The sequence below is a fragment of the Semicossyphus pulcher genome, unplaced genomic scaffold (genome assembly GCF_022749685.1).
Source record: "Semicossyphus pulcher isolate SPU_LCO1_2020_fin unplaced genomic scaffold, fSemPul1.0.p SCAF_22, whole genome shotgun sequence".
NCBI classification, from domain to species: domain Eukaryota; kingdom Metazoa; phylum Chordata; class Actinopteri; order Labriformes; family Labridae; genus Semicossyphus; species Semicossyphus pulcher.
Genome location: NW_027211696.1, coordinates 918,211 through 946,190, shown reverse-complemented (window position 1 = coordinate 946,190; position 27,980 = coordinate 918,211). Strand labels below are relative to the sequence as shown.

Below are 27,980 nucleotides of genomic sequence, written 5' to 3'. Positions count from 1 at the left end.
GAAAGGACTCGACGGACGGCAGGCCAGCCAATCAGAATCACCGGTGAATTCGATTTTATGGCTTCTTTTCTCCAATTGGACCGCAACGCCCCAAGAGACACCCGCCCCCGTGCAGCGATTGGTCGGCTTTCCCGGCTCTGTGGAAGTCATTTGAACACGCCTCGCTTTGAGGCTCGTAGTTATTACAGCGCTGCTGGTTCGAATTGACTCAACTATCAGAAGCAGAGACACAATGGAGGAGAGCACGGCTCAGACACACTGCTGAAAGACTACTGTCTGTGTCTCACCGTGCAGCCTTATCCGGGTCGGAGACTACTATTAGTTTGGATAGCATTGTGTCTTTTCTTTTTCAACTCTTTGTGCAAGTGAGAGAGATTGCATTGGGACATTGACCTGCATCACATAAGAGGTAAGTTGTTCAGGGTGTGGAAGATGGGGTTCTTTTCTGACACAATGAACTTTATTCTTATTGGAATTACCTGCATGATTAGAAAATTACTTTCAAATGTTTAAAATCTGGTATGGAGCTCCAGTAAACGTTTATTAAGTTAATCATAGAACGTTTTACTATATTTTATGAAGGTTTCTCAAAACTAGGTTACCCATGTTCTTTACTATTAAGGTTTATCTCCTGGTTATAACAAGTTAAATTTCCTATAATTAAACTTTAAAGTCATAGAATCTTGCCAACTCAAAGGCTTTTGTTCAGTAAGTGTTAAAAAAACAGTGCTAACATTACACTCCATAATATCTGTTTTTTCCTCCTAGCAACATTTGTTGTTGTTATTGTTTACCGCCCATGTGAGTTTATAATTAGCTTGGCTGTCAGACACAAACACAAGTTACTCACATGCACCTGTGATGGGACTGTGGTTTCACAGCATGGCTTCTTCACAGTCAGCTTTTACTTTTACTGTGTTATGACTCAGTCAGAAACCCATAATGTAGACCAGGCATGGTGGCCTGGAGTGTGTGCATGTGTTTGTGTGTGCGTGTGAGGGAGGATTGAACAGATTGTGTATGTGTCTGTGGGGAAAAGAAAAAAGGAGTGAGAGAATGTGTGTGTTCTGCTGGCCAAACACTCTCTCAAAAGCTTTATTCCCTCCTCCTCACACTGCTATATAAACCAATGTTCCCTTAGCTGGCTGAAGTGAGGACCACATTTTTACCTTACTTTGTAAGCTCATGTGACAAGCTGCGTAAATACCTTAAATTAAAGGTTTTAACTTATTTAATTATTAACACAATGGAGTCTGAGGAGCAAGAGCAACATTTTTGCTTTTAGCTGGTTTAAAAACAATCTATCAAGTTGCTTGTTTTTTTAACTTTATTGGTATCTAATCTTATGTTAAATGTTTTTTGTGCTGTCAGGCAGTGGTTTGTGGGATCTGTAGATCTATAAACAATGACATTTGTGTATGTATGTATGTGTGTGTGTGAGCGAGAGAGAGAGAGAAACCCCCTTACACAAGCTGAGGTTTATAATATCCCAGCAGTACAGGAGATAATGTGTCTTTATCCTTTGTGGCTCTAGGTTAATACTGTACTAGCCTACCAGATCATACAAGGGACAGGTGTGAGTGCTTGTTTGGCACAGTCCGCTTCAACCCTGTGGGTGTGTGCGTGTGTGTGGAGCCTACACACAATGAAATACATGCTTAAATGCAGTGTATCTTGGAATAGGAGAAAACACAGGACCACATATCTCTGCAGTCAATCACAGTTGATGTCTGTTTCTGGCTCTGTTTGCACATCTATTAGATTTAGTTGCAGGTGCAAGTCTTTTTTTGGTCAGCGGGTCTCTGAGTCTGGTGTTTTGACAGTAACTACAGGCCTTATCTGACCCGAGCGCTTACTCAAGCGTGAGCAGAACACTTTGTGCTCTGATGTGTTTCCTACTATAGTTCAGCAACAATGGCTTATGGGTAAAATTATACAGATGCTTGTTCTTATGCTTGAAAAGCAAACTAAACTTGTTGACTGATGCTTGTATTCAGCTTTTTATTCCTTTTTTAAGACACAGAGTTGGACAAATCATGTAAGTGGACTGAAGTCTTATCTGCAGAGTATTTTTGGATTAATTAAAAATAGTGAAGAATAGCCAATATGATTTCCTTTTGTTTTGTTTCTGCCCAGTCCAACCCCAGAAATATTCAGTGTCTAATCACATTAGATGACTCCATTCACTGATGTGTCAAATATTCATCTTATTTGGCTTGAGTGGCTTTGGTCAAGTGCAGTCACGTCTCCTTAAACAGGAAGTAACAAATCAAGGTTTTAGAGTGGAGTCCTCTGAACAGCAGTGAGTGGATGCCTCCTTCCACAGAAAAATAGACTGATTGACTGTAAGATCTTTTCCCTTACATTCTTTGTTTTTCTGTTGTAAAAGTGCTCTGTGCAGGATACTGACCTATTATTACATGATTTTTTGTGTATGGTTGTGCTGATTAAAGGGTTAACTCTTTCACATTAAAAACTGTTTAGTCTGCATCTTTGACAAAACCACGAGTACGTGATACGACCACAGCCTGGACTTTGACCTCATTTATTCTTACGAAGAAAGCTGACTGGGAAGGGTTGTTAACTTGCACATGCTGCAACTTATTAGTGTCAAAGTACATAAGGTACAATGTGGAACAGAGATAGCATTGCATTACTTTGGCCTTTAGTTACTTGGATAAATTGTTTTACAGGTCCTCTAATCAGATGCTTTTCTGGACCATGTGTTCACTTTGTGGTAATGTGCATGCTGAACGTTACGCAAGCTAGCTAGTACATTTGAATTGATTAAATAAGTCAGCAATTTAGTTGTAACTTAATAGTGCACCCCAGTTCCACAGTTATCTAACAAAACTTTTGGCAGACATGATTGTTAAATTGCTACTCTGCCTGCATTGAGGCCTTTTATTTTGATGGGACATCCCAAGAAACAAATCCTGTCTTGTTCCTTTGACCCCCTGTTGTGTTAAAGCATCAGGTTATTTCAGCACACACTAAAATTAGGTCAGCGTATTTAAATGCTCAGTGGAGTCACTTAGCTTTGAATAAACATAATTTAGACAGACCAAGTTAGCTGCAGAAGGCCTATTTCATTTCCTATGCTATGTACTGCACATCGTACAATGACTCCACTTTACACTCAATAGGTGCTTTTCGGCCAAAAGCCAGGAACCTTTAGTTGCAGGAACTTCTCTTCAAGGAACTAAATGGTTCCTATGGCCCATTGCTGTCTGCGTTTCCACAGCGGCCAAAAGTTCCGGCAAGATTTGGCAAATCAGGCCTATAACGTATGGGGAAGCAATTAAAGTAACTGCACTGCATCGCCAGTCCAGTTGGTGACGTTAAGAAGATGATGAAGGCCATACAACAAAGATGACGCCATAAAACGCGATGAATGGGCCAGTATCATCATTTGTGCAACATTACAGTTATCCTGATGATAACGGTGAGCTTGCAGCTGCAGTCTTTTTAAACATGGCTGGTGAAAAAAAAACACTGCGAGTACTCGACCAATCAGAAACGATCAGCACTGCAGGCACTGCCCTGAAAGTTCCTGGACCTTTGGAAAGTACTACCCCACCGGCAGGGACTTTTCAGGGCGTAAATCAAGTACCCTGGAACTAAATTTAGACCCTGGTTCCTGCTATCGAAATGCAGTTCCCCAAAATATTCCTCGTTTCTGGGAAAAGTTCCCGCTGTTAGAAAGCACCTCTTGAAACCTGCTGTCATCCTTGAGGTGCTGGAGCCACGTGCAGTCATATCTGAAATGTAAACATGCCAGTTTCGATATGCTCCTTTAACACAGATTACTGTCCCTTTATTGCAATTGGCAAACAAAAGTGAGGCTTTATGGCACATGACCTCAGTATATGATGCCTATCAAGGTAATAGGAGTTAACACCTTTCAGAAGAATGAGATAGTCTGCTTTACTGGTGTGACTGATGTGAAAATGATCCCAGCCTTGATTCGTGCCGAGGCAGAGCACCATACGGCCCGACGATGGCAAGCAGAGTGTGTGAAAGCTGCTGTGTGTGTCTGATCTGCTGTGATCTGCTCTGATCTCTTCCTGGGGGTCTTTGTATGGCTGTTAATGCCATGACAGGATAGATAATACCTCTATTGTTAAGGATCTCCCCCTCGTACTCCCCCTCCCGTTAAAACTGGCCTCAGCATTGCTGGGTGTACCTTTTTTAAAACCACATTATGTGCTTTAGAAAAAAAATAGTCTGCTGCCTCAGGTTGAAAGACTTCGGTTGTTTTCAGCTCTGGAAGCAGCTGGGGCGAAGTTAGTCTAAAGTCATTGTTGCTTCTATTAACCTTCCAAACACCAGCACTTCCCCCAAATCAATGTGTTTGTGTCATTATTAAAAAAATCTCTTTAGAGCAAAGTTATTGAAACTAGCTAATTGTGTTGTCTATTTTAAACAGTTTGGACAAATTTTAGATCTTTTACGAGATATTTGCCTGCAGCTCCATAAAATGTTCTATTGGTTTCAACCATGCACTGCAGTCTGTGCCATTACCAGCTAGTTAATGGTAAAATATGCACCAGAACAGTACTGGAGAAAAACCTGCACACATGAAACTGTATTGTTGTGTTTTGACGGTACAGTTTTCTAACAAGAAAAAACAATGTCTGCCCCTACTTATTACCACATCCAACCACTTTGTAAGGCTGCTAATTTTCAGAGTTTACAAACAGGAGAAGTTAAACAATGCTTTCAATATGAAATTATGCTTCCAACATCGTCATTAAGTCGTCCATAGAGAGCGAACCTATGATTTAGAGAGGGTAAAATTTCAGAGCTCCAGCATGAAAGCCGCAACCATCCGAAGGGTCACATTTTCAGGGATCCAGTCTGGAAATTCTAAGACTTTGTGTAAGGTCACCACTCAGTGGAAGCAGAAAACTGCATCCAAACAGAAGTAAATATGACTCAGTGGAGGTCTTATCTCAACTTGACCTCCAGAGCTGCACATTTTCAGATTACATATTGTAACTTTAGGAAGGTAAAGCCCCTGTAATCTTTTAACCGAGTTAGAAGGAAAACAGCAGGCAGAGATCACAGAGTTCAGAGGACGGGCTGGCACTGGACTGGCTTACACTGGCATCACTCCAGGCACTGTGGCATACAAGAGAGTGTGTGCCGCTCAAGCCATCATTTGTTTATGTGTGACATGTGTGTGTGTTTGGATTATACCAGCATGGGGCTAGGCGCCATGGTGGACAAGGGTGTGTGTGTGTGTGTGTGTGTGTGTGTGTAAGATGTTGGCTCATGCAGACACTCCTCTGTCAGTGCTGTAATGGACAAACAAAAGTCTGCTGGATTCCTGGAGGGTTTTGTTTTCTGGCACAGTGTACATGTAGCGTATACGTCGCTGTGTGGGGTATGTGTGTGCGCTTTGTGGCTTGATTTACGCTGGCATGTGGTTTAACCCAGACAACAGTAGCAAGATGAAGATGGCTCCAGAGTTAAAGCACGCCTTGTTGGTGATCTGGGATCAGCTTACCTACCTCATATCCAATTATCTACACCATTAAGACAAAAAATCTTTGCCGCCTTGAGATCATCCATCTGTTAGCCTATTTATTTTCCTAATGCCACCTGGTGCCAGAAGTTAGCTTCAAGAATGTGGTTAAAGACACAGAGCAGGAGAAGAAAGAGAAAAGAATCTGTTTCAAAAGCCTTTTTGTACAAAATGTAAACAACAAATGACTTTTAGGGAAAGTGAAATTCACAGGGAGGTCTCTTTTTAACAGTTCAAAGCTCAAAAGGTAAACAGGGGAGGGGTAAAATTATGTGATTAAGTGTAATTATTACTTTCACAGACACATCTAAGACTCTGCATTGCGCGATGGAGTTGCTCAAACAGATATTTTCACATGTGAACACAGCAAAAAAACATAAACCACACTACCAGTGAATTAAGGATGGGGGGGGGGGGGGGGATGTCATAGTCTAGTAGTATAAAGAAAAAATACAAAACTAAAGAAGACATTTGAAAGCTGTGACTTGTAGTGTTGATCGAAAGATGGTCATTCCACACAATTTTTAAACCCAGCCCTAAGAGAAAGTATTATTTTTAAACACGATGGATTTGATGGATTTGCCATAAACAGACTTTCCTGTCTGGCTATTAAATTAAACAATTTCTTAGCTGATTGATTTATAAATATTATGATATACAGTATAATTATTCTATAAAATTATATATAGGATGAAAATGTTATCAATGTAGTCCACTCCTAATATTCTTTCTTCTTTTCTGCAGGTCATCATGCCACCCACCACCCCGTATGCTGGAAAGTTCAGCTCCTACAGCAACAACAACAACCACCCTCAGCCTCACAGCCCGTACCGCAACGGCACCGCCCCGAAGCCCGCGAAGGAAATCTATAATGGCACCTACTCTTCCACAGAAAACCCCTACGACGTACCACAGCCTCACAGCTCATACCGGAGCTCCTCCGTCTCCTCTGTGACGCCGAGGGAGCATCATTACAACAGTAGCTGTTCGGTTTCGGAGAACCCGTACTCCCCGCCGCAGCCTCACAGCCCGCGACAGCACAGCACATCCTGTCCTGGACGTGCGTACCGTCACACCAGCAGCAGCAGCGGCAGCGAGAAGTCTTGTCGTAATAACTCCATTACAGCGAAAGGGCGAATTTACTCACACGGCATCACTGCTAGCTATGGGGAAATGTGTTACCATGACAACAGTTTGGTTTCAGCATCCCTTGAGGCGCTGATCCAGCATCTGGTTCCCACAGTCGACTACTACCCTGATGTAAGCACATGTACACCAAATCTTTCATTCTTTTGAGTGGTTGTAAACAGACTTCAGTGTCATCCATTCTTTGTCTCTGAGAGCTGCTTTTATTTCCTCATCTTCAGAGGTCGTATGTGTTCACCTTCCTGCTGAGTTCACGCCTCTTTCTCCATCCGTACGAGCTCATGACGAGGGTTTGTCACCTGTGTGTGGAGCAGCAGCGGTCCGGAGACACCCTGCTGGATAAGGTGGGTGGATTACACACACATATACACAAAAAAGACACACACACACACATGTATGTACACATGTGAAAAATATTTCACTCACTCTCTATCCCACACAAAGTTACACCCACCTTAACACTATTATACTTTCTCACCCACAGACACAAACAAACCTCTGTAGTTCTTTTTTGTGGGAGAAAATATTTATCGACTCTTTCATAAGCAAACATTTCCAGAGAGATAGAGAAGGTGGAAAATGTCACAAGGGAAATAAAAATACAGGGAACATTTAATGGTACAATAAAATGAACAAATAATAGAAGCATTTTGTCTGAGAAAGAGGAACACACAAGAGTGGCTACTTTAAAACATAAAGGTCATGAGGTTTAGATTTAGTCCTAAGACAGATAACACACATGAATGCTATTAAATTACATAACTTCAATGACACTCAACAAGGCATGTGATGTCTTTTAGATCCGTTTCCGTGAAGTGGCTCCTAAGCTGGTGCAGCTGCTGACCGAGTGGACGGAGACGTTTCCGTACGACTTCAGGGACGAGAGGATGATGCGCTGCCTCAAGGATATGACGCACCATGTGGCCCGAGGGGATGAGGTTAGTGTCGCAAATAATGTAGTTACATTTTCAAACGATTAAAAACAAAGAGCACACGGGGCAAATGTGTAGAAAGAAATGCTAGGCAAGAAAGATTGACAGGTGAGGGCAAGGCAGTGGTTATTCCAGCCTGCCTGAGTTCAGCCAGACCTTCTTAACATTTGGTTCTTAAATGCTAGATGACATTTTCAACTCCACCGGCTACCAGGGTAACCATCATGCTAATTTTACAATTTTTTAGAAATGCTATCTGCACAATGTTAGTTTGTCGAATGCTTTGATCCAGACCGACATATCCAAACAACCATTGAAAGGATTGACATTTCAGTTCATTATGATATAGTGCAATTCATTTGGTGATCTCCCTTTCCTTCACCACTGTCATCTTTGGTTCACTAACAAATACCTGTAAAACTAAAATTTCAATCAAGCAAAGGTTAGAACATTGCACTCTAAACTTCAGCATGTTAGCATTATCACTGTGAGCATTTTAGCATGATGTTAGCATTTAGCGTAAAATCCAGAATATAAGACGCAGTCTGTTTTAGGGGGGGTATCCCAGAGGGAAAAAGGTTTTCTATATATATTTATTAATAAAACGTTGATTGTTGTTAGGGTGGCAGCTGCAATGGCAATCATGACGGTGCATGTTTGTGACGAAGCGCTAGCAACAATCAAGTTAGTTTTCCTTGCATAAAACAGCAAAGAAAACAGCACTGCAGCATATTGTGAATAGGAGACGTTGTAGCGGCTTGGACCCCGAAACAGTTTAATGTGGAGATGTGACGCTTAACAACCAGACAACGCCATCGTCTGGGTAAAATACCTTAACACAATAACAAACCTGCATTTTATACTGGTATATTGGTCGCACCAGTATATAGGAAGCAGCCCACTTTTTTAGATTTAAAAAAATGTATTCAAATTGCATCTCATACACCAAAATTTGTGGTAGCTCAAAGCTAACTGGCAAAAGTTTCATGTTCCTGCTTTGAATTACACGTGTTAAGATTTGTGCTCTGTCTGTGTCATGCTTCCAGTACTCCTGGCGAGCCATGCAGCAGATGACCCAGCGGCTGATCAAACGCCTCTCTGCCCTCGGCCAGTACGAGGAGGCTGTTGCAGCACTAAACGCTGTAGCGATGGAGCGACCTGCTTCTCTGAAGAGCAAACAGGCCTCGGGCCAGCGAAGTGACGTCATGAGCGTGTGTGATGACCCCTTTATCTTGGCCCAGCAGCTCACGCACATTGAACTGGTAAGGACTTAGATGGGCTCAGATTTGGTACAGTTTTTACAGTCTTTTTTATGTCTTGACATTTGGTTACTTTTTTACAAGCTGTTTTTACTCATCTAAATTTAGCAAACGTTTATTTTAGTCGGTGTAAAAGCAGTATTTAACCACACCAATTAAAAGACTTGTTGTTGAATGTTAAGCTTCTGTTTTCTCTGTGTACTGCTTGTGTGTTGACTTACTTCTGTTATATCATTGACCCATAAAGAAAGTTTGTGTGGTCTGTTTAACTGCAGCCCTGCATACGGTTAATTAACTCTGTCTATTTATACAAAGTCCTGATCTTTAAGACATTTTTAAAGTACATTTTAACTGCACATTTTGTTTTGTTGTAATGACACTTCATTTAAGTTAAAGCTTTCCTTACACAAAAATGACTTTTTTTTTCATCACTATCTCTAGTTCAGTTGCCAGGTCTATTTTTGTTCAAGCTTTACACTTTTTTGATCTTTGACTTCTACAGCATTATCTTTGTTTATTCATCCCCCTTCATTCTTGATCATCTTCCTTATATATATTACAGATGATATTGTCCTGACTGTTTTCTTTCCCTGCTCTCTGCCTTCAGGACAGACTGAGTTTTATCGGTCCTGAGGAGTTCATCCAGACATTTGCTATGAAGGATCCTCTGGAGAACCATAAGGTACAATTGAGTTTGAAAGATGCCAAATGCCATGTTTAAGCTCTCTTTCCAGTTTGTAATGTTGTTTTTGTTCACTGTTGCTTACAATAGTTCAGTTTTGCAGCCTTATCACAACCTTGTGAGTTAGACAGTAAAGCTGATCATCAAAGAGAAAAATTACATCTTGGATTTTTTTTTTCTTTTACCTTTTATTACCTTATGTTGCATTTAAAACTATTTTTTAATGATTGGATCAGTCTTTTTAATATAGGACTCATTCTAGTGAGAATGTATTGGATCCAACAGCTACAGCTTGCTTCATACAGCTTGTAAAACGTAAATGTAAAGACGGCTTAGAAATACAGCATGACCTGTTTATAATTATCAACATCAGAGGAACGGTATAGAAACCCCACATTATAGTCATTTTCGACTCATTCTTTATCTTGATTTCAAACGTCTACAATTTGGGTCGGCTTTGAGTGAAATTTGTGGTCCGCTTCAATTCAAGTTTATTTGCTTTAGAAGCCACATGAAAGACCCCACTTGCAGATTAGCCAAATCTGTGCAGCCTCTTTTTTAAATGTACCTTTTGAAAACGCATCAAACGCAGTATGAAAGAACCATTCTGCATATGTCTAAGTGTATCTGAAGGGCTCTTTTCCCTCCTAAGTGGTCCTGTGAGTCACATGAAGGGTCGCTTTCAATCAGCGCCGCCGAGAACAAGCTTTCAGCCGCTGTTTGTGGCCCCGCTGCATCTCGGCCCTCACCGGTGCTGCGTCAGTTATATAAGACCCACTTTGTATAAAAGAGCGGTTGAGTCAGCGTAAGGGGTCCTGAAGTGTAGTGGGGAAGTTAGGAGTGGAGTGGGCTGCCGGTGTTGTGTAAGCATTTAATAGAGCTATGAATCTCTGGGATTACATCATCACGGCCAAGTCAAGGTTATTTATACAGCGCTTTTATAATGTTTATTTTTATAAAAGTTCCTCTGGCAGGTTCAATACTGGTTCAATACTGAGTGTCTCACAAAAAACCAAAAGCAGATGGAAATGAGATGGAAATAACAACAGACACGTCACAGACTGTGCAGGTCCACAGGCTGTGTGGGTGTGAGGGCCGTCAAGATCCATTTCCAAAGGAAATTACAGAGTACAGCCGCCTGTTTTCATGTGTTTCTGTTTCATAAAGTGATTTATTGGATACTCTTGAGAAAATTACTGTATAATGCAGAATTTAATAGAGCTGAGCAAAATTTGTGGTTTCAGATTTTCTCATAGAAGATGAAAAAATCTGCGGAAAAGAGATAATACTCACAAAAAATCTATACTCAGAGTCCACTTACCAGGTTTCTCTGCATCGTACCCCGCACTTCATGCTTCCTCAGTCTATGGAGTAAGCTCAGTATTATTAGTTGTTGATTCATATTTCCTCAGTACTCTGCCAAGGACAAAAAATACCAAGGGAATATTTTTAATTAATGAGATGAAAAAAGACTTGGCATTGCATCATATCTTTATACCTATAATTTTGTGTTCCCAGGTGGTTCACTTTGCACTTCTCTATTTATAGATTTTTTTTTTCACCAAAACAGAACACACAACAATAAAATACTGGCAAAAGCAGGACTTTAAAAATATAATGAAAATGTTTTCTGTCCATTCTGCAGACTCACATTTGTTTTAATCATGTCATCTCCTTCTGTTTTCCAGGGATTCTTCCGGAAGCGTAAAACCAGTAACCTGGAGGCCTACGTCAACTGGTTCAACAGACTGAGTTACCTCGTGGCTACTGAGATCTGTATGGTACGTTCTACTTAAAGGGACCGTTCAAAATAATCCAAGTCTGTCCCTGTTTCACAAACAGTGAGCTCTTGTCGTTCGTGTGCAGGTTTCAATTTCACTTTTCATCCATGCTTTAGTCTGCAGACAGCCACTAAAGAAAAACTGAGCCTGCAGCTTAAACAATTTCTGATTTCTTGTGTTATCTCTGTGCTCCGAAAAGATACATATTTATAAAAATCATTAAAGTCAACATGTACAAATATGTCATGACCAGTGACTCAGGAGTCTTTGATTCACTTCCTGTTGTGTTTAATCATTACAGCCAGTGAAGAAGAAACACAGAGCGCGGATCATAGAGTTCTTCATCGACGTGGCTCAGGAGTGTTTTAACATTGGCAACTTCAACTCCCTCATGGCTATCATCAGTGAGTATTTCATATAAAAAATACAGGAACTCACATTCTATCAACAGATAATTAAAAGCAGCAGCTCCTGGGTCAGGACATTTTATAAAAAGCCTCAGCATATCAACACAGATCACATACGAAAGGGGTGATGTTAAGTCGTATTCAACATCCCTCTTGATAAAGCAGTTGTGGTTGAAGTAGAGCACTGCACTGTCCAGTTAAACTGTAGCTACCCCCATTTCTTTTTGGAATACCCAAAAATCTAATTCAATCAAGTCAACAAATATAATGCTGGCTGGAGTTTAGCTGACACTAAACAGGTTGAGAAAGTACAAATTGAGTTAGTGGAGGCTTGAAGCAGTCCAAGCTGCTTATGTCTGCCTCTGTCAATACTCTGTATACTGTCTCTGTCTTTCAGCTGGGATGAACATGAGTCCTGTTTCGAGACTGAAGAAAACCTGGAGTAAAGTCAACACTGACAAGTTTGAAATCCTGGAGGTGAGTAAACATGGATACATCAGGGATTCAGTTGCACAATCCATTACATTTTTTATGTTGTGAGTAGATTTTGTTGTATTTTAGGTTTTGTATGTGATTATTAAAATCTTCTCTGTCTGATGTCTCTCTCAGCACCAGATGGACCCATCAAGTAACTTTAGCAACTATCGCACTGCGCTCCGTGGCGCCACCCAGAGGTCTGAGACTGCACACAGCAGCCAGGAGAAGGTAAGAGTGTACACAGAGAGGGAAAAAAAGAAAAAAAACAACTTATTGTCTCAAATATATGAAGTCAATATCAACTTCTCTTTCCTCCAGATTGTTATCCCTTTCTTCAGTCTGCTCATTAAAGACATCTACTTCCTGAATGAAGGCTGTGCAAGCAGGCTGCCCAACGGACACATCAACTTTGAGGTCAGTCCAGTTTCACGTCCCGGTTCAGTATCAGTTTGAGATCTGTTTCTTTTGCTTGACTGTTGTATTGAGTATTGACAAACTAAAAAGGGTTATAGTGTAATTTAAACACAGTGAGATGTCATCACTCACTGATATTATTCCACTACTCCATAATAATAGTTTAGGCTTTGAGAAGAGGCTTTCATTTATGATGTAATGACTCCCCCTTGTGGCTAAAATGAGCATTACCTTTCCTCTCTCTTGTTATGCTTTTCGGTTCACATTTAAAAACTATAACCATTGTTTTATTGAGATGTTCTTCTTGTGGTGCATTATGCTCCACAATTATGCTAAGCCAACAAGATGCATTTAGTTAAATCGCTCTGTTGTCATTGTGTCCCAACAGAAACTGTGGGAGCTTGCAAAGCAGGTGAGCGAGTTCCTGGTTTGGCGGCAGGTGATTTGTCCGTTTGACAGAGACCGGCGGATACTGCAATGCCTCGTCACTACGCCTGTCTTCAGTGAAGACGGTCAGTATGATTTCTCCCTTTTTACCCAGTTAAATAAAAATCACACGACTGTCCTACCTTGTTGTCAGATCAAATTAAACTCACGCTCTGTCTGTTTTATTGCTGCAGAGCTGCATCTGGCCTCATATGAGAGCGAAGGACCTGAGAACAACATGGAGAAAGACAGTCGAAGGTCTCTTAGGTGGGTGAACACGCCAGGCGTTCACATTCAAAACAACCACGCCAATAAACCATAACATGTCATCCATCAATTTACATAACAACACTGATTATCTATCTGTTTTACAGATCCTCCCTTCTGCATCGAGAGAATCGGTCCTAAGAGAAAGAAATCTCTTCTGCTCTACAGACTGTAAATAAACGAGGTGTTTCAAAGCTACAAAAAGCAATTTTATCGTATGGACACATTTTTACATTCCCAAGGCCAAAGTTTGAGGTGTTGGAAACGTATCTACCCGATGACAAACGCAGCTGGGCCCATATTCTCAGCTGATCAACAGGAGACCATATTACAATATGTAAGCATTGAACTCAGCAGGAGCACAAATGATTCATAAATCAGATACTGATGGGATTCATCCAGTGCCAAATGACCGCTATGTTGGAGCTATGACTATAATCCTGCTTTGCAAGCGTGAACTGAAAACTATTTTTCAAACCCAATGAACCCCAAGAGGAGCTCGGATTACTGATTCAGATCATCGACTGAGCTTTTCCCTCAACATCAGCTCTGTCTAAGGCACTTGCAGGATTTCAGATAACTGCAGAAGTAGACAAAACATACTTTGGAAGCAAGAAGAGCCGGTTTTGTCTCAGAATGAGTCAGATATGGACTCTGTTGGTAACATTAGCACTGCATCTCTGTGGCTATCCTGGCTGAATTCAGTCAGAAACCTCAGAGAGAGGAGAGATCCACCCTGAAAAGAGGAGTTGATGATCATCGACTTGTTTTATAAGTAACATGCAAACAACTGCTTTTAGGAGTGTTGTCTGCATTGTTGTCTTGTTGAGTGCATGATTTGAATGCAAACACCTTGAGCATCCTTGTTCTAAGTCGCACACAGCACTAGTTTCCTGTTACTTCACAGTCATTAATGCCTTTTACCTAATTTAAACCCATAATGCAAGTCAGTACATCCATTTAAGGACACTATTTTCATCAATCACATGCTATTTGGTTACAAACACTTTGTGACGTGTGCACTTTGACTGCCTATTGGTGATGCAAAATTGTGCGAGTATCAGCGCTACATGCTAATCATGCAATTTAAATCAAATGCACTTCAGTTGGTTATTATGTATTGTACTATAGGATTTGGTGTCTCCTATTGTAAGGCGTCTTTCTACACAGTATTATGTTTGTATTTTGTTTCAGAAGGTAAAAATGTGTTTTTTCTTAATGTACTATCTCTGAAGTTTCCTGTGAGCTTGTTGCTGGTTGGCTGGCTCTGTTAGTAAGCTATTTTCTTAATGCAACACCACAGATTTGACCAACAAGTGTTGTCGGTCTGAGTGAAGCATTACTGTGTGTATGTGCAGATAAAACAGGGTCCTCATCCTTCTCTTTAACACTATGTTGATGGGAGTGTAATGTGATCCTCTAAGATATTTTTATGTTTTGTTTTATAAATGTTTTTTCATGTATGCTTTTTTCAATCTTTTCTTGTGTATCGTTTGTGTAACCGGTCAGGGTACTTGTACTGATGGTCTTTGTGTAAAGAGAATTCTATTTTCTTTGAATAAACAAAATAACTGAATAATGTCTTTTTTGGTTTGAATTGAAGGACTAAGACAATTAAAGGTTTGTAAATGTCAGAACACCAGAATATAAGAAACATGTTTATTTACAATAGTCAAAGAATTAAAACATTCATCTTTCACTGCAGAAGTCAATCCTCTCTGACCAAAAAAAACTGAGTACATTTGGAAAGTGTCGATCATCATGTGTGGACTTCAGTGACTCTGAACTCTGGTGAAGTTTATGCAGCGGCCCTGGAGACGACAACACACACTACGGTCACATGTAGACACTTGCTCCGATACAATAAGTACAATATGTTTCTTAAAACAGAATATGATGTCAAACCGAAACGCAAGCAAAGCAGATGTAATGTATTCATGTATCCTTCATAATTTACAACATAAGTTATGAATGAAGAGATAACAAAATGCATCTTTCCTTTGACTTTTTGGGCCGTGAGGCCATTTTCATTGATTAATCAAACATTTGATTGCAGTGTGAAAAAGCAGCATCCTTCCCTGTTGTATCAAAACCTGTTTAAATTTACATTGCGGACTTTGAATCAGCAAACTTCCATGTAACACCTCATAAGGAAAGGAAAGAAACAAAATATTGAAAATAATAAAAAATTGACATCAACAAATATTGTAAGAAAATCATGAAACATTTGAGCCAGTCTGAGCCTGTTTCAGCTGTTAACTGCACAAGTGTTGATATCTAGACTGTAATTTGTATTAAAACTAAGTTGATGCAGTGAGCTGATATTTGTCAGTTGGGTGGATAATTAGAGGCCAGGAATTGGGCTTTATTATTTTCTGTAATTATCCAATCAAATCACTGTTGAGTCAAGAGGGTGGTTCCACTTCCTCATCAAATTAACTCGTCCCACTTAATGCAAAAATTTATGAAAGATTATTCCTTTTCTTTCCTCTGAGTTTGGAGTTCATTTATTTGAGAGCAGATGTTACTCACCTTGTCCTGAGGAGTCGGCCTCATGATTGCCACTCTGTCGTACTGTCTCCTCAGTAATGCCCGCAACGCATCAAAGCGCCCCTGAGGGACAAGTTAGATTAGTTTCATTCACTTGAAAACCCAAGATACAAACTGATACAGAATGGTTTACAACATGCAGATTATAACATTTTATTGTACATATGTGATTTTTTGTGTATGTGTGAAGGAACAGCAGTAATAGATTTAGAATCAGAAGCATCAAAGCAGTATATATCTACTAATATGCACAGTTGAGAAACATAATTTAAATGCAAGTGAACAGCATTGGACTGGTGATTAACGAGGCTCACCTTGATGGGAGTGTACCATTTGGACTGTGGCGGGGGGTTGTAGACTGGAGGAGGTCGAGGAGGAGGTCGGGGTATGATCGGCTCTTCCACTTCCTCTGGTAAAGTGATAACAGCATTTTTGGCTTTCTCGAGCCGTGACCCTTCCTCTGTGGACCCTTTCTGTCCCCACCGCACCTACAAAGCATAGGTACGGGTGACAGACATCACTGACCTGTCTGTTAATGGTTACATAGTAGACAGGGAAACAACACACACATGATCTTAATAACCAATGTTGGTGTCATTTAAAATGTAATTATTGTTGACCTCCATGCGTCTGATTCCTCCTGGACCTCTGCCTCCATAGTATGAAGCATCAACTGTAGGCCACTTGTGTTTGGGCGAAAGTTCTTCTTCTGGCTCCTGAAAACAACACAAAGAACTATAATTATTTAACCCTATCAGTGGGAAAAAAATTTACACTGTTACTGTATGAATTTGAAATGATGATCTATATTTTAGGCTGGTTCATTCAGTCATACCCATACCTAATGCTGTGACAAACTTTTAAAGGGGTCAACACCAAACCATGAAGCCAATGCTCAAGTGATGTAGTAATACTAACAGCAAACAGGTGCTGCCTCCAGATGATCTCAAGAACCAGAGAGATCTATTCAAAACAGCTCCTCGTTTTAACTAAGTACTTATTTTCTACATTATGTTATACACAGCAAATTTCACAAATTCTATTATTCCCTAAAAAGACAAGGCTAAAAGAGAAGTAAGTTCTACTGGTGAAACATGCAGAAATGATGCTGAAAAATGTAGCCATTCAAAAAAAAAAAAAGAGCAATTAAACATAAAACTTTTTTAAAATCCCACTTGAACCACTCATAGACTATTACATTTGCCTAAGCTTAACTTTGCACGAAAAGATCTCCAACAATTTGTATTCTTCTGCTTTGAGTAAGCAGAATAATAAAGTGAGGTTACTTTATAATGTGGTAATTTATTTATAATTCACATTTGCAGCAAACTTTTTTTTATACGACAAGTATTGCTGGAGTTTTAAACTTTTTTTCTTCTCTATGGATCTTGGATGTAGGTGAAGCTGAGTCGGATGTCCCTATACTCTCCTTCTTGAAAAAAATGTCAATTCAGTCACTGCCAAAACAGCACCATATGGTAAAACCCAAACCTCAGGCTCAAAATGCCCAAGAAACCTACTGCTAAGGGAAGAGAAATATGTTTTTTTAAACAGCTTGTGGTCTACTCACAATGACAGGAGGTGGAGGAGGTGGACGGGAGGGCGGTGGGTCTCTGATGACCTGTAAGAAACGATATGAAAAAGTAATAAACAAAAGTCACTTAACATTGTTTGAGGACAAAATAAATAGCAGTGTAATTACTGGAAACCTTACTCAAGCACTGAAACATGTGGGCTTGCTCCATAAAGAACAATAGAAATGATTTATGCTTCATGCTTTCAGATATACACGCAAATCCATTACTGCAAACTCACCACAGTGCAGCAGAGAGGCCAGAACCACCAGAGTAAAGCCAGAACCAGTAACAGCAACGGAACCAGCAGCAACCAGAGCACCCAGGTCCCATCTGACTGCAATGAACACACACTGATCACATCATTATGCCCAATAACCACCTAGAAATGTGTTTATACCCTGTGTTATCATTACACTGGCAACAATACCACTGACCTATATAAACTGTGTTTTTATTCATAAATACTAAAGAAGTTAGTTATAATAGGCGGCATTTTATGTTAGCATGATATAATGAGTTAATATTGGATTCTTCAGAATTCTAAGATTGATACTCACACATGTTGTGGCATGGATGGTGATGGGACTGGAGATGTAGGATTGTCCATTGTTCAGACTAACCAGCACTTCAATTGATCTGCGATTATAAGAAAAAATCACTGAAAATAAAATCTGAACAGCTACATGTAATGTTGACTAAACCATCAGTGTGTTGTCAGAAAATGTCATTCTATATCCCTCCACTGGCTCCTAGTTGCCGCTTCCATCAAATTCAAAACCCTGCTGCTTGCTCGCAACAGCTACCAAAATGGCTCCTGCCTACCTGAACGCCCTCATCTAGGCCTAGCCTCCCTCCAGCCCACTTTGATCTGCCAATGAAAGGCACCTGGTACTCCCATCACAACAGTTAACTAGACTAGCTAACTAGACTCTTCTTCATTGTCTTCCCCCAGTGGTGGAAGGAGTTACCAAACTCCATTCGGTCCAAAGAGCTTCTTTCCACCTTTAAGACAGCTAAACAGCTAAAGACCCAGCTCTTCCATGAACACCTCCGCACTTAATGATATTGATGCTACTGAAGATGATGACATGTTGTTGGTGTTGATTAGGATATTCACGATGATGATGACTATATTGACCTTGTTGATGTTGTCGATGATGATTAACAAACAAAAAAAAGCCCTGTGCACTGCGTGTTGGCACCTGTGTCCTGTCGCACTTGAAGCTGTTTGTTGCCACTTACTGACTTTGTTCCCTCCTGTCTTGATCCTTGCTTGTGTTGTATTAAATCTCAGATGTACGTCACTCTGGACAAAAGCGTTTGCTAAATGAAATTGCAACATTGTAAAATGTGTTTTTATGAAGCGACATAAGGTTTTATTCAAATCCAATCAGTGCAACTTTTTTCTAATGAGCATATCTTATTATGTCAATCTCACATACATTCTACATTCATACAAAATTCATTCTAAATCTTGTCCTCAAATATTGACTTCAAATAAATCTTCATTTTCAAATAGTCCTGGTTATTCCATAAAAATAAAATGTGCAATTCATCCATAAGTTAAATAAGTAAATATGAGATTTTAAAAGGGGTGTTAATGGAAGTAGGGAAAAAACTGTTAGAGTTAAACATAGTTAATGAAGTCATATGACCCAAAAAGCAGCCACTGTTGTTGACTTATTCTGTTTGACAAACACTGCTTGATTTTTCTTGATAACCTTGTCTCCCATGTTGACCTTCCAGCGTAATTTGTTGCAAAAACATTGACTCACTAAAAAAGGAAGTAATTGGCATTCATACCGTTATCATTGATTGCCCAGATTTCCTTGTTTGCAATAAAAGTTTGCAGTTAACAATTGTTAAGTTCTAACTTCAGGTTGGAACCAAGTGTGATTGTTTCAGCTTCACCAATCACCAAACTATGCATTTCAGTAAAGAAGGAGTGTTGCAGAATCAGGGAGGCATGATGGAAAGTGAGAGGGGACAGACAAAGAGAGAGAGAGAGAGAGAGAGAGAGAGAGAGAGAGCGCTGTTTGAAGTGGGTGAAGTTAAATAAGCTTTGGCTCGCTCTCTAAATGCCACAGAGATATTCTGGTCAGACAGCTTCAGTTGATCCAACACTTGGAGCTGTTCACAGATGGTTCCACTGTAAACAGTGTTCTGGTGTCTTTCTGTTACACACGCAGCAGATTTCTGGCTCCTAATTTCAACCTGCTGTACTTGCACAGGCCTTGTGTGATGATTAGACAAAGGAAAGAAATCTTGACAAATTCAAACTGATATATTCTGGCCTGGTGAAAAACAAATATCCTGTGTCAGCTTTTTAAAAATGCTGCCCCACCCTATTCTGATGTGACACCATAGCTCACCACTGGGCCAGTGATGGACTTTCTTTATAAGCCTGGGTTGAGCCGATGTTGTCACAGAAATGCCAAAGTAGTGATGTAGTAACAATATGTCACGCCAAATTATTTTCAAGAATTTACTTTTTGTTTTCTCAAAAAATCATGTCCTTTTCTTTTTATGGGAAACTCAAGCTCAGATTTGACTTCACAGTGAGAGAAGAGGGTGATGGGGCACAGTCCTTTCAACAAACTCACAACCTTTGGTTATAACTAACTCTTACTTTGAGGGTTTTAGTGCACAGAAACTAGAGAGAGAAAACTAGGACAGAAAGGACAAAGAAAGATTATGTTACAAAGCATAATGAAAGCTCTGGCCATTATTTTCAGTGTTCAAACACGTGTGGTTTCTTAACTGTAGATTTAGAAATTGTTACACTTTTTATTTTGTGGGTAAGTTATGGCAGCTAGACACGATAACATTAAAATAGAGCCTTAGCAGGAGAACTTCTCCTGACAGTAAGCTCATTTTTTTCCCCTTGCTGCTTGTTTACAGTTTAACTCAGGGTAACCAACATTGTGTGTGTGTGTGTGTGTGTGTGTGTGTGTGTTTTGACTTACTGTCCGACCTCATGCAAAACAGGAGCTGGACACATGAGATAGCCGTCTCTAACGACTGTTGGCTTGTGGTCTGAGAAGAAGAGCAAGAGAGCAACAGAGAAAGATTTTTTTCTTACAAAAACATTGCAAAAATTTTAAATACACAAAAGTAAAAATTTATTCAGTTTTAAATGGAGGATTCCTGTATGTGCATAATTAGTTGATAGATTTAACAAACAACTGGATAAAACAATTTTTATTGATAAGATTCATTTTCAGATTACTGTATGGTATCAGTAAAATGAAAACTCATAGCAACAAACCAACAATAAAATAAAGAATTAAATAGAATTCAGCAGATCAGATAAAAACAAGCTGGCTAGAAGAAGAAAAGGAAGATAAAACATCCCTTTAGTCCTCTCATCAACTCTGATCCCCCCAGCCCCTCCCCACCCCATCGATCTGTTAATAGACTAATGACACAGAGAACATCTCCTCCCTCCTTCCCTCTGCTCAGTCTCATAATGTCTCCTCTGTTCTCAGGCTGAAGTCAATAAAAAGCCGCCACTGTTTCTGTCTGGACGTCATGACTCTTATTTTCCACTGCTGCAAAGTGATCTGCACGTTGTATCACGGTTCACTTCATGGATGTTGTAATCCCAATACAGTGTTATCATCACTTGTAACATTCCACATAATTGCATGTTTAGCATTAGCATCCAAAAGCTAGTTGTTTATCAGCTGTCCCCTGAAGCCCAACAGTGTTAGTCATGAGTTATTCACTGACTGTATGTCTTCTGATTGACAGTGATAGAGCAGAGGACGTTGTCTGTCCTCCTGGATCCGCTGAAGCCGCTGCCCCTCAGCACCACATTGAAAGACTCTGCAAAACATCAGACGAACAATGAAAAATCTCAGAAAGTTAATAAAAGCAGTCATTAAACACTGTGTCAAGCCAATGATGTACAGTGGTACTTAAGATAAAGGCTATTGCTAATGCTGTTTGTTTACATGCTCTCTATGAAATGCTATTTGTAAGCATGAGCAATGATTAACACATTCACTGTTTTATTTAGTCTGCGTGTTAGCCTGATAAAATTTACAATTATGATTAAACTCAATGTACAGCCGAGCCTGTTGGGAAAATCAACAGATCTTCAGGTGTTTTGTCATACACCCCAATTATTGAACAAAACATTCTCATCTTATGAAGAGACAGGTTCACCACAGGGTTGTTATAATAAACGAAAACTAAGACTAAGACTAAAACTAAAAAAAATATTTTGTTAACTGAAATAAAAATAAAATTGACAATGAACAGTGAAATACAAAGTAAAACTAAATAGAATTGTATGTAAATCAGCTTTGTTTTCATTTCTGATTTAGCTCCAGATGCTTATATACCGAGCTCTGTTAATGGTTCATGGTTAACAAGAATAAAATGGCTTTGCACAATATGGGACATTTAATAAACAAGGGTTTGGTAAATCATATCTGATGTCAGGCATTCTTTCATCCTACTTTTTTCAGCTTCTTTAAATCAAGTCTTTCCTCATAAAACCTGAAAAACTCAACTAACACTAGTTAATTTCTAAAAATAAAATAAAAAATAAAACTACTTATGAACTTGTAAAACTAACTAAAACTAAACTGTGTAGACAAAAGTCAGTCTAAGAGTGGCAACGAAAGCAGGTCAGGGGATCACCAAAGTCACTGGGCTTCGTCCTCTGGGTACCATGAATACAAAATGTCATGGCTATTCAACTGGGTTTTAGATATTTCAAAACAGAACACCTATTTCTAGATATATGCCGCCAGTGTTAAAATGCATTTTAACAAAATCTATTGACATATTTTTTTGCACCGACATTATATCAAAACATAAATTATGCTGCAAACTCTTCCTCAAACTTACCATTCACACAAACACCCGAGGGCTCTATCGTGAATACGTCTGCACATGTCTGCTTTAGGATCTGTGTGGAGATACAGCAACATTTCATATCACAAGTCTCTCTTTAACAGCATGATGTTACTCTCATAATGTGTATAAATGTTTTTGTGCATTATTATATAGGATGTGACCTCACAGAGCTGACGATGTCTTTGAGGGCGTGAAACCCAGACAGCACAGGGAAGACTTGTTCTGTGCCGTCTGCAATCTCAGCAAGCTGTGACAGAAAAGAAAAAAAGTTCAGTTCACCTGCCTTTAAATTAATTCTATTTTATTTATCAAGATCTCATATATGATGGACTTCATATTTCAGTGTTCATTTATTGCGTCCTTGCTGGGAGGTCTTCCGCTTGTTTTACTCCAGTGCTTTAGCAGCGTTTAGGGAGGAAAAGTCAGTTTGTAGGAGATGAAAGCTCCTGCCGGCAGGCTTAAGCTTTCATCTCCTGCTTTAATGATAGCAGAACAGGAAGCTTGCCTGGTATTATCTAATTAGAGACTGATGTAATTATTTCCTCCTCAAACCGCAAAGTACACTGGGTCAGTAACCAGGCACAAAACATTTGTGTACACTTGCACCCGTTGACTACTGAAGGCTGTTCCGGTCAGGATTTATGAAGCCTTTGGATATGTTTATTAATACTTATTATGCAGATCAATACTGTCACAATAATATGATTAAAGCTGCCAAAGCAAACAAAACAACATTAGTGAAAAGATTGATTCTGGGTGAAGGTTTAGAAACCATAAATGCTACTTTAAATGAAATATTGTAGAATTGTATTTCTCTAAGTGCAGTTCGAACTTTATTAAGGATAACTCATGACCTAGTGTTAAACGTACACAGGATCAAATAACAGAGCATCTCTACAAACACTGGTGTTTTACTACAGTCGACACAGACACACACAGCAAAATATGCTTGGGTTCAACTTTGAGGACACGATAGGCCTCATGCTTACTGGGCTCTTTGTTTTTAAAACTAACACAATGCTCCCTTTCAATAACCTGATACCTCCACAGGAAAAAATCAGACTCCTTCCTGGGAAATGATCTCTCAAAACAACGTTTATAATGTTTTTACATAAACCAAAATCAGCATAAACCACAAGCTGTAAATCCCTGCCAGCTGCTTGCTGATCTGTCCATAGGAGGTCCCATTTGAGCTCAAACAGACAAAGTTATGGGGTCAAGGTGTGTCAATAAATCTCTGCCAAAAACAAGCTGATTTAAGCTCTGACCACGACCGAACACACACTGACACACACAGAAAGACAAATAAAACCCCAGCGTAGAAACAACGGACAGTATCAGTTACACAGAGAAGTGTTCTCTCTCACAGGGCTGTATGAAAAGTCAAGAGATAAGAGGGAAAATACATGAAAAAAAAGGCTTCCTACCTGTTTGTGGTCAAAGTCCATGACTCCAACACAGTACACTCTGGCCCCAAAGCCTCGGGCTCTGTCAGCCTGGGAAGAACAGCACAAACTTCTGGGTCAAGTTCTTCTTTATCCCACAAAAAGTAAAATCTTGTTTATGGTATTGGAAACTGGGAAATGTTCACATGTGGGGTTTATCCTGTAGCAAAAATCCTTAAGCTTGACATTTTGCACACCATACTATGAGTTATAAAAAAACTCATAGAGTGATAAATGTTTGTCTTCTTCCAATCAGCAGCTAGTTCAATAACATAATAACATTCACATAAAGACTTCTGAAACTGTTATTATACCAAACATATAAGTACATGGAATGTGAGAACTGAGTGTGTCAACAACAAACCCACACATTAAAACTCTGAACTATTACATTTACCTTGACTTAAAAGCTGAGCATAGGATTTTTCAGTTTCTTTTCTGTACTACATTTGAAAGGAAACCATGAATTGTTTGGTGGTTAATGGACATTTGTTAATTGGAGATGTGCTGCTCATTAGGATTTTGTAACATTACATTGTTTCAGTTAGAATATAACTATCTCTACGATTTAAAGTATTCTCTTTAATGTGAGGGAGTGTGTGCATGTGTGTGGTTGTTCGATACCTCCTGCACGCTCAATTCGAAGGGAAAGATCTCCAGCTTGCCATCAGTCAGAACAATGATGATGCTGGATGACGGTGACGTTTGTGCTTTCATCTGCTCGGAGACCTGATGAGTGAAAGTTTGAACAAAATTTGTTTCAACATCAAATCCCAGCACAGCTCTTACACATACTGTGCACATGTGCTGCCCCAAAACCCTATTGGAGCTGCGTGAAATATCTTTTATCTTTTATATCTTTTATATTATATTAAATATATTTTATATTTTTTTATTGTGTGTCAAAGTGTCAGTTAATTGTTTATTAAGTGAAAGTGTTGATTAATTAAGTGTACCTACCGCCTTCATTCCTTCGTGCATGTACGTTTCACCTGCAGGTTTGATTTGGCTCAGCTTCTTCAAGCCCTCGTCTATTAGGGACCTGAGCAGTCGGATCACAAAACACGGGGAGAACACAGCGCAGACAAAGACTGATAAAAGCTTAGTTACTGGTTATCAGTGTTGTGTTTTTGTGCTTTTAGTTAGAAGAAGCAAGAGGAAATAAAAGACACATTAAGGAGCGAAAGAAAAGAGAAGACATTGTGGACCGTACCTGTCTCCTGTTAGAGGCAGTATCACAACAGCTCTGGCTGAAAAGACGATGTATGAAACCCTCATCCTGGGACTGAAACACACAGAAAATAAGCTCATGTTACTGCTGATACACACAAGGATCAGAAACTGTCTTTTGTACATTTAAAGGCTAAAGATTCTAAATAAGTTAAGTAACAAAAAGAATTCCCATAACGTATTAGGTATTTGGTTGCTTTTGACTGTACAGAAAAAAAATCAAATCATGAATTCTAATAGGACTACATATAGTACGATAACTGTAACTGTGTGTTAACTTGTCATAACATTGTTTTACATGATAACATTACTTTAACGGCAGGTGTAGTAAGATTGTGAAGTGTTTATAACGCAAGGCCAGTTTCTGTGACTTTTTGTAGTCTTTACATGCACTTTTGCTGCTGTTTGCACTGCCCAGTTATATGCTAAACTGTATATTATTGCACTGGTACTCACTGTCTGCAACTACAGTAGAGATGAGCCACAAAAGTAAGTAACACATCATAATATATACAAACACAACACTGTACCAGATGATATGTCATATATGACACTGATATAACATAAAAAAGCATTTAATTAAGTTAAGTTAATCTGTTATGTAATGCCAAAACACACCAATGCATATCATGACTTTACATTACATAACATGAAAAAGCATGACTTTACATTACATAACATGAAAAAGCAGGTGATGACATACACCAACAAATCGTGTCATCAAGTAGCATTTAATCTAATTGCATTCAATGTTTTGTTTTATTTAAACTTAATCATCAGACACAGTGGGTACATTTGTGTGTCCTTCTCACCCTCTAATCTCCACATAGAAGGGAATTAAACCCCTAACCCCATCAGTGTTCCCTCTTTGCTGTATCCTTCAAAAAGGGGTGTGAAAGGGGGCAGGACTGTCTGTTTTGGGCCGCACCACCTTCAACATCTGGCTGGACATTTTTCTCTCATATTTAGTAACCCTCTATTAAACCTAAAGATATCACACACATCCTCTGCACTGTTTACCAGAGAGGGTTTGGAACAGTTGGTGGCCTTGTATGATCTGCTTCCCAAAATAGACATGGCCTACTTTTCTCCTCACTACTACTGTTTGAACTATAATTTTAGGGTCTATAACTACCCCTCATTCTTTAAATAGTCTATTTTCATTAGTTTAATTTGTGCAGTATGACTATGGTTTAGGCTTTATGTGCTTTGTGGTCAGAAAAACACTTTTTCACTTGATTTTGGAGCGTGCTATAAAAAGTTTTTTATTATTCCATATATTTTCTGAGGTTATTTACTAAACTCTAAAGAGGAGGTGATAACTGAAGAGAGGCAGGGGTAAGAACCAAAAAGAACACAACAGCAACTTTGCTTACCTGACAAACCTGTTGGTGAGCTGCTCCACAAATCCATAGATCTCATCCCAGTGTCCCGACACACTGCCTGACCTGCAGACAGAGGCAAAAGGGGGAGAATTAACACTCAGCCAAACATGAGATATAAAATGCAGCGCAACACAAGATTTAACTGCAAGCATTCACAACCCTGAGGACAAAACAGGTGTATACAGGGGAATGCCCATGATCCATAAACAATTAAAACACAGGTTACAATAATAGCAAAGCCAATACACTGCACAACTTAGGTTTTGATGCTGAACTATTTCCTTCAATTAGTAAAAAAAGCTGTAATTAAAAACAAATTAAATGCAAACAAGAATTTCATTAGCAGTCTCTTATTTAAACAGCTTTTTCCAAAATACATGAATGTATGGATTGAAAGTTTTACATAGAATATACAGAAAACTGAGCATTTAGAAAGTCTGTGGAGAACTTTTTTACTCATCCTCAAACATAACATAATGCGCTGAAAGGAACTCACTAACGGAGCGTGAGCGTGCACTTTCTGCAAGTATACACCCAAAACACAAATGTTCATAGCAGAAAAGATTAAAATAAACATTCTTAACCTGCAGTGAGGGAGCAGAGGAACATGGACAACTAACACTGCCATACATGGAGACGACTGCTTCAAGACTCCCTCTGCACGTAAGTTATAAAATATTTGATTCATATTTCAGTCTCACTTAATTCAGTGCTTTTGAATGCATGCTTGCACTATCTGTATCCACTTACCTGTCCAAAACAAAATAAATATCAAACGCTCCATCACAGGAAGCGTCGTCGTCCTCACGCAACGTTGAATTCACACAAACACTTACAAAGAGTAGAATTTGGCAACATATCCATATCCGATCCATAATCCATACGTTTCATATCAGCTGTGAGTTTGTTGAAAGGTTTAATCGATGCAGCTACAGAATGAGTCCTTTATCATCCTCAGTGCATCAGTATGGAGGTTCACATGTTGACTCTGTGCTAAGAGAGGAACAGTTCATGTGGGTTCTTACGGCACGCTGGTCATGAAATAAACGGGGTAGGGCACACAGCTGCTGCACACCACTGTTACGATAACAGCAGCAATAAGACCGGAGCACAACTTCCCTCGGGGTTCTTCAAAGTAAACTATAGACATAAACGTAGCAAAATGTCACTTTTACCATACTTAAAAAAAGTATTAAAAGTATTAAAAATATAATTGAAAGAAAAAAAATCTCCTTGTTTTAAACAGCCTGCTTATTCTCAGATACATTTTGCAATTTTAAAACCTTGGTTTATTTTAGAACATTGCCACCATTTTTAGGCACATTATATATTAATATAAAGTAAACATGCAGGCCTGCTTATAAAGTGCAAAAAAGCAGTTAAAAATTATCAAAATAAAATCTTATGAATTCCAAATATGCGAGGAGATAATTAATTTCATGTAATGTATTGTTATTTTATAAAATACAACAATATAAAACAGATTTTAACGAGCCTAATTGAATTCCTTGATGCTAACTTATTTCATTATGCTTTTATTTTGAAGGCAGAATAATTTAATTTCCTGCGTTGCAGATGCCATTGGGGCTCTGAGTGGATGGAA

At 39.2% G+C, this 27,980-nt stretch overlaps 2 protein-coding genes across 2 annotated transcripts; one reads left to right on the top strand and one right to left on the bottom strand.

The window, feature by feature from the left end:
• The first annotated feature begins 222 nt into the window (after positions 1-222).
• On the top strand, positions 223-14,984 carry LOC138602090 (ras-GEF domain-containing family member 1B-B-like). Its single transcript, XM_069673480.1, has 14 exons — positions 223-409; positions 6,275-6,790; positions 6,898-7,020; positions 7,477-7,614; positions 8,655-8,870; positions 9,475-9,549; positions 11,238-11,330; positions 11,632-11,734; positions 12,135-12,214; positions 12,347-12,442; positions 12,533-12,628; positions 13,017-13,140; positions 13,249-13,321; positions 13,429-14,984. The coding sequence occupies exons 2-14, from the start codon at positions 6,281-6,283 to the stop codon at positions 13,460-13,462; spliced, it is 1,761 nt and encodes a 586-aa protein (XP_069529581.1). The 5' UTR covers positions 223-409; positions 6,275-6,280; the 3' UTR covers positions 13,463-14,984.
• LOC138602091 (anthrax toxin receptor 2-like) lies at positions 14,985-27,382 on the bottom strand. The gene is made up of 17 exons (XM_069673481.1): positions 27,128-27,382; positions 26,369-26,440; positions 24,976-25,047; positions 24,723-24,804; positions 24,387-24,491; positions 23,745-23,813; positions 22,484-22,564; positions 22,309-22,369; positions 21,181-21,276; positions 20,415-20,484; positions 18,006-18,084; positions 17,687-17,782; positions 17,442-17,492; positions 16,492-16,587; positions 16,186-16,359; positions 15,854-15,934; positions 14,985-15,132 (listed from the first exon to the last, which is right to left on the bottom strand). The coding sequence occupies exons 1-17, from the start codon at positions 27,250-27,252 to the stop codon at positions 15,094-15,096; spliced, it is 1,449 nt and encodes a 482-aa protein (XP_069529582.1). The 5' UTR covers positions 27,253-27,382; the 3' UTR covers positions 14,985-15,093.
• Between the last annotated feature and the right edge of the window lie 598 nt (positions 27,383-27,980).